The sequence below is a fragment of the Gossypium hirsutum genome, chromosome A05, assembly GCF_007990345.1.
Source record: "Gossypium hirsutum isolate 1008001.06 chromosome A05, Gossypium_hirsutum_v2.1, whole genome shotgun sequence".
In the NCBI taxonomy this organism is placed as follows: Eukaryota; Viridiplantae; Streptophyta; class Magnoliopsida; order Malvales; family Malvaceae; genus Gossypium; species Gossypium hirsutum.
Genome location: NC_053428.1, coordinates 27,704,233 through 27,718,126, shown reverse-complemented (window position 1 = coordinate 27,718,126; position 13,894 = coordinate 27,704,233). Strand labels below are relative to the sequence as shown.

Sequence of the window (13,894 nt, the reverse complement as noted above, 5' to 3'; positions counted from 1 at the left end):
TTCAAGTTATGAAATTTGGACATTTACCATCCTCGTCTTGCCCGGTTGACTTTACAACTCATTAACTGCTTATCTTCTTTGTTTGTTCGTTTACACACACATATATATATCGAATAGTGTGAAGTGTGAAACATGAAATAGGCAGTGGTTTTGCATGAAACCGTTAATGGCAATGGCATCGATAGGAGTAAAAGAAGGAAGTTGAAAAGGTTGGGTTCATGAATATAAAGTAATTACTGCACTGGACTAAAACAGATGAACTCATTTACTGCTTTCCAACTACCCACCTTACCTCCTGTTATTTAATACCAACTTCTCCACCTCCCAATTTCTCTCATTCTACCTCCCTTTCGCTGCGTTTCATCTCTCAGGTAATGGCAATGGCAATGGCGATGGCGAAGCTGTGGATGTATTGCTTGCTTGTTTGTTTAGGTATGGCGTTGAACAATGTGGCTTCAGCGCAAGGAGAAAACCCTTTTGAGCCAGATGGTGGAAAGAGAAGAGAAATGGTGCCTGCTATGTTCATATTTGGAGATTCTCTCATTGACAATGGCAATAACAACGACCTCCCTTCTTTCGCTAAGGCTAATTATTTCCCTTATGGTATTGACTTCAATGGCGGTCCTACTGGTCGTTTCTCTAACGGTTATACCATGGTTGATGAAATCGGTTAGTAACTCTCTAGTTAATTTATTCATATTCGAGTGTACGTCGTGGATATAACTAAAGATTAAATGTGTTTGCACATGCAGCTGAACTACTAGGACTTCCTTTAATTCCTGCATATTCTGAAGCTTCCGGCGATCAAGTTCTTCATGGTGTTAACTACGCCTCAGCAGCTGCCGGAATCCTTGACATCACCGGACGAAACTTTGTAAGCATACTCCTTCTATACATGTATGATTAAACAAAAGCACAATAATTGAGGACCATTGTGTAGTTTATTTCAAGTATATTTCTCGTGATATAGGATGTTTGGCAATTATTACCATTCTAACTTTGCCATACTTGATAGTGCATCTAAAATAAATACAGTCTGCATCTCCATGCAGTCTTGCCGCTTGAATCATAAATGCATGTTTTTGACTGACCTATTTATAAATCAAACTGTTGTGCATTAATTACTCCCATCTTTTGTCTGCCATCTTTCCCTTCAAAATGGACATGCATGAGTAGAAAAATAAATATTGGTGTATATGTTTGAATCAGGTGGGGCGAATACCATTTGATCAACAAATACAGAATTTCCAAACCACACTGGATCAGCTTGCAGATAACCTTGGGGCAATAGAAGCAGCAGAAGCGCTCGGTAAATGTATTTTCTTTGTTGGAATGGGAAGCAATGATTATCTCAACAACTACCTTATGCCCAATTTCCCAACTCGAAATCAGTACGACGGCCAACAATATGCTGACCTCTTGGTCCAAAAATACAATCAACAACTAAGGGTACGTTAAAACAAGTTTATCCACAAGCTACCATTCCCACTTCAACACTGTTGCAGCATTACCTATACCAGGGTTCTTTTTTTTTTTTTTGGTTATGTTTCAGACACTTTACAATCTTGGAGCACGTAAGTTTGTACTAGCAGGGCTAGGAAGAATGGGGTGTATCCCAAGCATTTTAGCTCAAAGCACTGCGGGGAGCTGCTCGGAGGAAGTGAACCAGCTGGTTCTACCTTTCAATGCCAATGTGAAAACCATGATGAATAGCCTTAATGCTAACCTTCCGGGTGCAAGATTTATCTACGTCGACATTGCTCACCTTTTTGAAGATATCGTTGCTAATGCTAGAACATACGGTACGTAAACTACGATTAGAAATTGGATTTTCTGGTTACAGAAATGTATTTTTGAATTGATTGTTGATGGATGGATATATATATATATATATGCAGGATTTAGTGTGGTAAACCGAGGGTGTTGTGGGATTGGGAGGAACAGAGGGCAAATCACATGTCTTCCATTCCAAACACCATGTGAAAATAGAGATGAATATGTGTTTTGGGATGCATTCCATCCAACTGAGAAAGTGAATATCATAATGGCAAGGAAGGCCTTCAATGGTGATCCTTCCATTGTTTATCCCATCAACATTCAGCAGCTTGCCAATCTTTGATCTTTGTATTAGTACCATAAATAAGCCATCATATATATGGCTTATTTTCTTTGTGTACTTCATTTTCTGGTTGATTGTAAACGAAGAGCACTTTTGGTTCAATTGGAGCTTAAATTGCTACTCTTATATTTTCCCATTTTTTATTTTCTAAAATTTTAAATATATTCTTGTTGAGCAAATATTTGTATGATACTCGTAGAGCAAACTTAGAAATATTGAACACGATTATACAACATGAAAAAAATAATTAAACCACAATATGACTGAACATCAAGTACAAATATGTTAAAAAATGTATAATACAAACTATTAACTTGTCAAATTATACATACAAATTGTATTTTAAAATTTAAGTCTAACTGTTAATACTATCATTTTTAATAAAATAATTTTAATAGTGTTATAAATTATATTTACATTTTTAAATCCGAATAAATTTGAAATGTTGTAAAAATATATATAAAATACCTGACACAATAATATAATTTATTTTAGCTTTGGTGGTATCTAATAATCTTAAAATAAAAAACAGTACTTGCGGAAGTATAACTTGGATGTAGTATTTGTAAAAAGACTCATTCATTATAAAATACTAAAAGAATTATTAAATTAAAATATAGAAATTCTAGTGTCTTCATTTAGATAATTTACAAGCCTCTCTCTACATTTAATCAAGTAAAAGAAATAAAGGAGCATTTATTCTCATAAATTTCATGGAAAAGCCTTATCCAAAATTAGTAAGTTTTATAACACTGGCTATATAATTACAAGCAAATATATGCAAGTTTGAATGCAAGGACCGATTCAAATTTAGACTTTAATCTTCAAGTGTCACAATTTTTGCTTATCCAAACTCATTTTTTGAATTTTGTTTAAACCTTTGAGCTGGAAGAGGCAATCCAATGGCAAGCTGTACCAGGCGGCGCTGGTTCAGATCAGTAGTTAGTACTTCCTGGCATTACTTTGATAATTTAAATAAATATAACTGAGAATAACTCTACCAATTTCAAACAAGATTTGAGAGTTCCTTTTCCATGTCTCTACACTTTGGTCATGGATTAAAAAGATAACCATATCAAGAAATCAAATCAAAAATTCACTTTCAGATTCCACAAAAATCCCAAATGCCTTTTATTCTCATTAACGTACTCGACGAGCTTTTTCTTCCTGTCCCAACCCCAGTGATTTTTGTGCATTTGCAATACCTTCTGGATCTGCAACACAACGATCCCCAAAAGTTAAAAAAATCTACACCACTCGACATTTCATTTTTCATAAAGTACCCATGTCTATTCTAGACCCTAAATCCATGCGCAAATAAGAGTCGGATACAGGCACTTCAAGCAATATCAAAAGTTTGAACAACATAGCCTAAATAGCAATGCATCGCCACTCAGAGTGCAAAGCATGGGAATCCTGGAAAACCTTGATGCAGTGCATATAATTCATGGATATTAATGTTCAACCTTTTATCTACCAATAACTTTTTGACAAATAAAAACTCACCAAAGAACTGGGTGAATATACGTGTGAAGAAGCTCAAGTTGCGGGAAACATTGTATGCCATTGCAGGTGGAAGAGGCTTCACAACAGTGTCGATGCTAAAAACTCGTTGAAGAAACTGTATAAACATGGAGCAATTAGAATACTCGTCAAAGAGGCTAATGGACAATAATAACTCATAGTAGCCAAGAAATATGTTCAAAATTCACCTTCTATAAAGAAATATTAAAGGCATAAAAAGTAGACAGTGGCACTTAGACTCATCATCCACAAATGGAAGTAGGATATGCAACAAACTTTCATTTGTCTTGACAATAGTTTTTGAACTGTAATTAAGAAAACAGTGCAGTATAGATTAACTAATTCTGCGATATTAACAATTACCAAGCACAAACATTCTTTTAAGTTTTAACACCGAAATTTCTCCGAAAGTTTATAATTGCTGTGGACTTTTATGTTAATTGCCATTTTTTCTGATACCAAGATCCCATTGAACAAAATGCATTTTCAGACGACTTCATGCAATAAGTGATACACCGTAAGACCAGATGGAGCCTTATACTATTTGCTAGTAAAAGGAAGACCAACACCCTACCCCTTCAGTTCTTGCCTTATACTATTTGCTAGTAAAAGATGAATAAACAGGTGGAGAACATGGCTCAAGAGAGAATTCAGATTAAGGATTGTAAAGAGAGTTGGAGAGTAAGTTTCAGTCAATACAAAAAGTTTCCAAAAGTCCTTGAATGAATTGTGAGAACTCCTATTTATGGGTGTAGAGAATAGGAGTCACATAACTTAGTTATGTGGTTATTTATAGAGCTCAATTAGTCCTATATTGTGAGGGTTGCAATACAAAAAAGTACTTCACTTGGAACAAGCTTTTTTAATTAAAAAAGAAAAGGCTACTTAAGATTAACTTTATGCAAAATCCTAAGGCTGAAAAGCAATATCTAGCAACTAAAATCAATGAAATGTCCAAATTTTGAAACTCAGTCAAAGAAAAATAATTAAAATGAATGACCATCTAGCTAAAGAAAACATGGAAATATGATTCCTTACCATATGTTACAGCTCAAATAACACCTGAATTAGTCTAAGATCAAATAAAGATCATAATGTAAAATTTCCTTGACATATATTATACCTGTGTTGTCTGTATCACGTTGTGGCATCAAACATAGTTGCACTTCTCACTCAGAAACAATGAAATTACAAGTAGAGCCAACATTTTATTTCCCTAAGTATTGCATGCAAAGTACTAATTTATCTAAGCTGAATGTAGACTTCATCCAAGATGATCAATATTTACCCAAACATAGATGGAATATGCAAGATATATACCCGAACAAGTTTACCTAAACTGTATCCAGTTTCCAAGTTATTTGCAGATTGAGTTGCACATGCACCAATCTGCTTCTAGACCTTCGCTAAAAGTTAAATCATGACAAGAAAAAAAAAATTCCAGAAATTACTGACCACAATCTGCAGTTTGAAATTGAACAAGACAATCCATATTGAGATCAAGACTGCAGATACCTTGTGATAAAAAAATATAAGTTTTCCAATTAGCTACAACCTATATTGCTCTGTCTCTCATTTTTCTTGAAATAACCATGTCCAATACTCATGTCCAATAGAAACCCGGACATGGACATGGAGGTATGACACCCCAAGTATATGGAAAAAATTAAGAGAAATTGAACATCTGACACGTATCTGAATCCAAAACTTACACCAATTACAATGAGACTGGCTTAGATTGTAGAATCTTGACTTGTGAATACTTTTTTTGCACCGAAGGTTTGGAACCTTATGGTGATTACTATCATAGCTTCCTTCAAACCTACAGAATCCAGATTCTTAAATCTTAACCTTTTTCTAGCTATAGGGCATTGTTTTCAATTCTAAATTTTATGCAGTCAGATAAAAAATAGGACTGTTCCAACCATTTTTTTTATTTTCTTTTTTTTGTCTAAGAACCTCCGATAGACTAATCCAAAGTTGATTAGGGTCAGACTCCAAACAGGGGTTCACAAGACTCAGAGATGTTTTTAAGGAAGCACCGAAGCTCCTTACCACTTGGCGCGACAGGAGTTGGTGTTCCAACCATCTATTGTTTAAGCATAAAAATACCTTATTCTATCATGATTCTGAAATTAAAAAAGAAAACCACTCAATCTGCACCACAATTAGTCTACCAGAGGAAATTGGGTAAACAAATTCTGGAAAAAGAAAAACCAGACCCATCGAAACTAACATCAATATCTGAAAGTGGGTTTGTTTCTATGTCAAATATAATTACGGAAGGGAAAGAGAAAGGGACCTGGAAGTTGCGCTGAAAGCTGTAACGGAGTTCAGGGTCAATCTCAAGGGAGTCGTCGTCGTCGAGTCGGGAAGCGGCGGACTTACGGTGAGGGACGTGCATTTTGGGGGTGGAACCAGGCTGGTTGGTAACCTTGAGCTTGGCGTCGGCGAATTTATTGGAGTTGTCATGGTCGTCTCCCCTCCAGGGCGCTTTGCTTAGCAGCTCTTTCTTTGTTTTTCCCATTAGTGCCCCAATGCTCACCTTCACTGCTTTCTTTCTCTTTCCATTCCCAACTTAAAAAGACAAAAATAAGATAAGATTTTCTGTTTGGTTGCAAGAATAACGCAGATAAAATACTAATTTTTAATTTGAAAATGAAAATCGGCTTATATGTGTGATTAGGAATAGCAATACTCGGTTTTAATCGGAAAAACCAAGACAATTAATTATTTCGGTTTTGTTTAGTTGGGTTGAGCGGGTTGAATAATTCCGATCTCAATTTAATTGATTTTATCGGTTGATTCTTGATTTTTGAATTTCAAAATTAAAATGAAAATTAATTTTTTAAATTAGTTAAAATATATTTATTTTTTATAATATATAATAAATATATTATCATATAAATCTAATCTAATAATCCTAAACACAACCCCAAAAATTTTGGGTTGGTTAATTGATAAAATCGACCAGATAAAGATAAATTGAATTGATGTTGGTTCAGTGTAGTCGAATTTCTTAATTAAAGCCAATTAAATTAGTTTTATCATATCAAAGTCTAATCAAGAAAAAATAGACCAATTAAACCGATTGTTCATCCCTAGTCATATTCATTATTTTTATATTACTTTTTTTTGTAAATATCTTGATATACTTATATATTTATATTATGTTCGTGTTTTTAATCTTGTGTTCATGTTATGTTTTCAATGTTTTTATCACATTGTTAGGTCTATAAAATATATGTTTATATAAAAGTAAAAATAACAATATTCATAAGTTAAATCGAGTCAAGTTAAAGTTAAACCTATTTATAATATAAACGTGGTTTAATAGTGGAAAAAGTCATTGAACTTCAAAAAAAAAGCATTTAAGTTCTCTCTTTTTTTTTGCATTCAATTGGGTATTTAAATTATCAAAATACATCAAAAAGACCATTTGACCATTAACTTTATCGATCAACCCGTATCGATACAATACGCCCAGTCAATTGGAATTGAAGGAATTCTGTCCTTATTGTTACAAGTATACAATTCACGAGGAGAAAAAGAAATAAATCGAATCAAGTGCTCGTATGTCACCACTTTCCCAAAATATGAAAATATGACATTAGGTATATAATATATTAAGTATAAGTATATAATTAGTTATATATAACGCATATTTTCTTTTTATATTATTATATTATTAATATTATTTATATATTATTAATATATTTAAATTATATATTGAAATGATAAATAAAAATAAAATAAACAAACCAAATCCTATTTATTATATTAATTCTATAATTTGAATTTTCAAAATAAGATTTTAGAAAATCTTTTTCTTTGTAAGTTCAATTCCTCAAAAAAATGGGAGAAACTGAGTAAAAATTTTCAATTACCGAACATAGAATTAGTTTGCACTCTTTTACTCAATTAATGGGTGGATGTATCCACCATAGGATTTTTTATGGGGAGTTTTTGATCAAATATAGGTTACAAAGAATTTTTACAGCTTTTCTTGACTAGTGTTACTGTATTTTTTTACGAAAATTGTTAGATATTTTGCCAATTTTTGTTAACTAGTTACTTTCGTGTTGATTTAGATTTTATGTTAGAAAAAGTTTAGTTTGAAAATGATTTTCTTGTATGGTAGAAAAAATAAAAATTTAAAAATCGAGCCAGTTTGTGATATTTATAACAATAAACCATTTATTGAAATCGCACCTGTTTCTTTTACTAGACAGATCCTTGTCGTTCTCAATTTTTAACCGGACGATCTTCTCCGCTATTCTTGTACCACGAACTACTTTAAGTGTGGACTCAAACAATTTCAAATCAAACACGGAATCAGAAATTATTTACTTTACTTTCAGTAGAAAAACGAATCTCTCTTCAATAGAAACTGATAGAATTATTATTCTAGAAAATATAATTTACTTAGAAAATAAATTATCACTATTTTCGGTGCCAGCTATTTGTAAAAAGAAGAGGTGAAACCATTGTTGAATTGTAAAAATCTATTTCAATAAAAAAACCGAACTCCTAATCTAACTAGGATTAGGTGGGGCGACAATCCTAATTAAAAAAAGTAGGATTTGTCAACTCTAGCATTAAGCATGAGAAGCTTTTGGTTCTCTCCCATATCGAGTTCAATTACAAATACTTTCTACACTTTTTAACCTAATATTTTATAATTCAATCTAACTTGATATTTGTTTTTCTATTTTTCATAATAAACATATGAAATTAATTTAAATAAAATAATTTACCAATTAAACAATTTTTTCAACTCAATTTTAATTCTGTTAAAATCATTACGATTTTACCGTAAAAGAATCTATGAGAAAATATATTTAATATTTCTACATTCAACGAACTCACTATGACCAATTAATTTATTTCCATTTTTGAACTTCAATTATTTAATTGATGAATTAAATAATAATTTGAAAAACCATACATTCGTTTCCAAATGTTTTTCATTTCTCTAACTCTACCATTTCTATCTATTTATGTTCATTTGATCCAACTTGCAATTCATTTCTAGCTTCAACAAGTTAGCAGAAAGGCAGATTGGACATGTACAATTATGTCTCAAATGATTTATAATTAAGTTTCAGCTTTTCGCCTATTAATTATAAACCCATTTAGTCACAAAGTCATTCCACTATAGTATATATCTTGACTAAGCTCTTCGTAATGATATATCATTACGAAAGCAACTTGATTAGTGCTGGTCCAATGATCTTGTTATGAGTGTCTACCCTCATCGGATATCCTTAGTCTCTTGGCGGTGAATCATCTTTCCTAATATGATCCTATTTTATCTCATGGTAACTATTACATCTTCCTTCATGAAAAGTCAATTACTATCAAATAACAATCAAATCATTCATCATAAAGACGAACGACCCGTGGCTACGTTTACTTTTCATCTACTATGTAATGCTAATGAAAGAATATCATTTACCCATATCTCATGTTATGAATGACATTATATACTGCAGAATTCGTATAACTAATGCACCTGCTTTCATTTCCTTATCTATTTGAACTCAGACTTTTACTTACATCAAATATATGAGCCACATATACATAGTTTGTCATCCACTAATGATTAAGGTATGTCACACTTTGAACGTTACAAGTGAATAAGTTTATAAACGGGTTTAGGATCTATTCTTTTTGGGTCTAGTCCGATGTCACACTTTGAACGTTACAAGTGAATAAGTTTATAAACGGGTTTAGGATCTATTCTTTTTGGGTCTAGTCCGATGTACTATCAGTCTAGTCAGTCACATTTATATCTCTATCTTTTAGGAGTTATCCGCTCCTATGTCTAAGATAATGCATCTCCCCAATTAGACTTGATAGGCGACATATTAGTCATTCAATCAATTTAATCTTTTCTGGTTAGACTAATGACATATTTAGGTTCGTCTACTAATATAAGTTGTCTTTTCGTATTACGATCCGACCACGTAATACCGTTTAGTATTAGTTAAATCTTAGACAACCAATGAGCTAATATTTGATTCTATTTTGCTTTACGTGCAAAAACTATGTGAGGACAACATATAAAGGGTATTAATGTAATTCATCAAATAATTTTATTAACCAATTTATTCAAAAAATTACAAGTGTACATAGACGAAAATACTACACTTAGTGCACCAAATTCAACATTTTATACATTTGAAACATTTCCATTTGGGTTTTGTTGAAAGTATGGTTGTAGTTATTTTTTATAAAAAAAAATGACAATGCGGTTAACTTTAGTGATGAGAGTGGAAATCGGTTTAGCAATAGTGAAGGAGTTGCTTGGGATGAATTTATCTCAATTTCATAAGAAAGCAGTAAGTGGAAGGTGAATGTTGATGAAAATGACTATTAAACTTGTAGATGGTGAAAAAGATAAAAGCTTTATGAAAATATTTTCTTTTGTAATTTTCTAGAAGTACTTTCCAAATAATGTTTGGTTGCCAAGAAAATAAAGGAAAGTTTTAATGGAGGAAAATATGCTTTAACTTTTAAATATTCGAACATAAAAGAATATCTAAAAATAAATTCATGTCTGAAAAAATTATACATATTTAATGTCATGTTTTAAAATAATTTTTTTAATTGACGTAATTTTCATGTCATGTCATCAGTGCAAAAAGATAGAAACAACATAATTAAATTTTTGACAAAGTTGAAGTACAATTAAGCTTAAATTTTATTTTATTTTTATCATTTCACTTTCTCATTATACTTTCTTTTCAACCCCGTGGGTGTATAGAAATTTCTTGAACAAATCGACTTGGTGGTCCAACTTTGTTTAGTGATAAAAATAAGGCTGCTGATGCTCCGAAGAAGACGTCTAATCTGGACTTACCAATTAAATTAAAGTATTAAACGAGTAATATGTGATTTGATTTTATAACCACAACCCATGCATGCATTTGATATTAATAATTAAAGGTTTCTAGTATTATTTCCTTTCTTTTGACCTACTACCTCTTCCAAGTCTTTGTGGGGGGTAAATTCAAAACCAAACTTTCTTCAACGAATTTTTCATTAAAGACTTTGTCAAACCAAATAAGTCTTAAATTTGGATTATATTTAAATATGAGGATATGGCATTACTTAATTATAATTTTAATTTAAGTAATGATGTGGCACTCTTTTAAAGTGCTGCATCATTAGGAATCCAAATTCAGGAATCAAATAAGTAAAATGTATATCAGAGACAAAAATCAAAGTTCAGGGACTAAATTTAAAAATATTAAATTTAAGGATTAAATGTTTCTTTATCCCAAATTTAAAATACGTTGGCTGCCAGGTCCAAAACAATTTTTTTTTCTTTCTTTTCTAAAAACAGATTCTTTTTCTCATTATTGGCAGGTAATCAACCCATCAATCATCACACACTTTTTGCTTCAGTTGAATAATCAACAAATCAGAAGGAAAAAGAACTAAAAATAAAAAATAAATGTATTGGGGAAAATTTGACTGAAAAATTTTGCTGTACATTTTATGTGGAAGAGTGTGTAGTGGATCGAGATAAAGCTCGGGGAATCAAACAGGCTGTTAATGCCTTCTCTAAGTTATTTACAATCTCAGTCATCGAAGGCCTGTCTCGGCCTTCCGGTCTCACACAATCCGCCGCTAAATAGCCTACATACGCAACCGCCTCGATCTCGAAAGGGGTTGGCGGTGGGACATTCGGGTCTAGAACCCTGTGAATTTCGTCTCGAAGAATATATGGAACCACAAAATCGACCACATTCCTTGGCGCCCCATTTTCGTTCCGATGGATCGCCTTATATCCGGATAATAATTCGAGCAGAACTATTCCAAAACTGTAAACATCACTCTTAGTGCTCAGTTGTTGGAGCCTGTAATACTCGGGATCCATGTATCCGACTGTGCCTGCTGCACGCAGTGAAAGGTGTGATTCCTCGTCTCCAGGACCCATCAATGATAATCCGAAGTCCGATACTTTTGCGGTCCAGTTTGTATCGAGAAGAATGTTGGCAGACTTGATATCGCGGTGTATGATCTGTGGAACCGCGTATTCGTGCAGGTATTCGATCCCTCTTGCAGCATCTAATGCGATCTTGAGCCTAATAGCCCATGACGTAAAGGGCGAGTTTTGTAACTTGTGGAGATGGTCATGGAGTGTGCCATTGTTCATGTATTCGTAAATAAGTATGCGTTCGCTCGAATCCTCGTAAAATCCCCAGAGTCGGACGAGGTTCTTGTGGTGAACACGGGACAAATACTCGAGCTCATTCACAAAGGCGTCGTCTTTATCTTCTTGACGCCTGGTGCCGATTGCATAGGATGAAGTGCTCGTTGTTTCGGCTCGTTTGATGGCCACTTCGCGCCCATCATCCAATGTAGCATAATAGACTGAACCAAAACTACCATTACCAATCTTATGATCTTCGGAGAAATTGTTGGTGGCTTGAACCAAGTCTTCAAACGAAAACTCTTCCAAGCGACCAGTGGTACCCATGCTGGTCAGTTGGCTCAGACGCTTCTCGAGCACCGCCGGTGGGGCTTGGGGAGTTTGGGGATGATTTGACTCTGGATCACCATTGGCAGGGGCACCAGTCTCATCGAGCCGACCTGAATCATGGACTCGACACACTCTATCTTTGCAATATCTGAAGACAAAGAAACCAACGACTAGCAAGAACAAGGAGGATCCGACACAACCAACAACTAGAAAAGCTATCAATCTGCCATTCAAATCATTGTTTGTCGATCTGTTTTGAGGTTGGGGTGAGGGAGATGGTGGCAGGGCTGGCGTTGTTGGCATTGGTGGTCGAGATTGGCAAATAGACCTACCATTGCTGCAAAGCGAGCCTGATCCTAGCAATGAACCATATGGACATTCATTCCTACATGGTCCAGGTAAAACTTTTGAGAAAACCATATGGTTGGGGCTGAAATTAGAGTCACCCCAACAAAAGAGTGAATAATTAAATGTTAAAACTCCACAAAAAATATTCCTTTTTGCTTTGATTGTAATAAACTCAAGACCTTCCAATTCCAGTGGCAGCCTGAAATTTTTCATCCCCCAACAGACAACTGTTCCATTAATCCTTAAAGCACAGCTTCGATTCAACCCCAAAGCCAGCGAGTTGAACTTTCCCTGAGGCATATCACCGACAGTGGTTCGGTTTGGCCAACACTCTAAATCATTATCTGAATTGATGGCACAAACATGTCTGAAACCAGCAGCAATCACGCTATAATTCCCACCTATAGTGTCTCGATCAGTGATACCAGTGAAGTTTCGGAGGAATCTTAGCGTCGTTCCATCTTCTGATAACCCACATACAAATCCTTCGCCAACAGCAATATCGGAAAAGTTCTGAACACCACCTGTTTGATTAAATTCAGGCCACTGCCAACATTCAAGAGCGTTGGTCTGATTAAGACCACAAATATGAGTGTTGCCTGCTTCAAGCTGGTTAAGAACTGAACCCCTGTAAATCCTTTTGAACACTAAAGTAGAACCATTGCTGGAAAATCTCCAACAACACATGACTGAAACATTGGATGACGAAGAAGAGGGTCTCAAACCACATAAAAATCCATCCCCAGAGACAATCCCAGAAAACAAATAGTTGGAACTAAAAGGGGTTTCAATTATATCAAGAATTGGAAAGGTAGAACAGTTGAGAGAATATAGTTGAAGGCTGCCATTGGAGGGTACTAAAGCGCAAACAATTGTGAGGTTGGAAGTTTCAGAGATTGAAACAGTGGATAAAGAAAAGGTGAAAGCAGCAAAACAAAGAAAGGAAAATAAGAAGAGGGAAAAGTGGTGGGATTTACAAAAGAAAAAACCCATGGAAATTGTGTTGAGAAGAATTTCATGGTGGGAATTGGGAAAATTCAAAGAGATTTTATGGGGTTTAAAAGGGAGAAGGGGGCTTATACGAGGCCAAAATGTTTGAGAAAATGGACCATTGAGGGAAAAGGAAAACGCGGTTTGATGGAGTTTCTGAAGTGTGGACTGGAGACCAGGTCTTCATTTGTATGAAGTACATTTTCTACACGAACGTTGATGACGACGTTCATGTTATGAATTTCCATTATATTTCATTTAATTGTTTTTGTCCATTTAAATATTCTAAATTTGAATAACATTTAATGCTAATATAAAGTTTTATATTAATTAATTATTTTATTTTTACAAATAATAAATTTAGATATTCAAATATGGGAGGAAGTCAATTATACAGGAGAGTAGTTTTACGCATTTTC

General features: G+C 33.9%; 3 protein-coding genes across 3 annotated transcripts; 1 reads left to right on the top strand and 2 right to left on the bottom strand.

Annotated features, from left to right (window-relative positions):
• The first annotated feature begins 330 nt into the window (after positions 1 to 330).
• LOC107959518 (GDSL esterase/lipase At1g71691) lies at positions 331 to 2,243 on the top strand. The gene is made up of 5 exons (XM_016895592.2): positions 331 to 669; positions 753 to 874; positions 1,210 to 1,449; positions 1,553 to 1,802; positions 1,899 to 2,243. The coding sequence occupies exons 1-5, from the start codon at positions 375 to 377 to the stop codon at positions 2,117 to 2,119; spliced, it is 1,128 nt and encodes a 375-aa protein (XP_016751081.2). The 5' UTR covers positions 331 to 374; the 3' UTR covers positions 2,120 to 2,243.
• Positions 2,244 to 3,077: 834 nt separating this feature from the next.
• LOC107959519 (uncharacterized) lies at positions 3,078 to 6,399 on the bottom strand. The gene is made up of 3 exons (XM_016895593.2): positions 5,946 to 6,399; positions 3,626 to 3,740; positions 3,078 to 3,333 (listed from the first exon to the last, which is right to left on the bottom strand). The coding sequence occupies exons 1-3, from the start codon at positions 6,168 to 6,170 to the stop codon at positions 3,260 to 3,262; spliced, it is 414 nt and encodes a 137-aa protein (XP_016751082.1). The 5' UTR covers positions 6,171 to 6,399; the 3' UTR covers positions 3,078 to 3,259.
• A 4,690-nt stretch (positions 6,400 to 11,089) lies between these two features.
• LOC107959516 (serine/threonine-protein kinase-like protein CCR4) lies at positions 11,090 to 13,655 on the bottom strand. The gene has a single exon (XM_016895591.2). It carries the CDS (start codon positions 13,476 to 13,478, stop codon positions 11,148 to 11,150), a length of 2,331 nt encoding a protein of 776 aa, XP_016751080.2. The 5' UTR covers positions 13,479 to 13,655; the 3' UTR covers positions 11,090 to 11,147.
• Between the last annotated feature and the right edge of the window lie 239 nt (positions 13,656 to 13,894).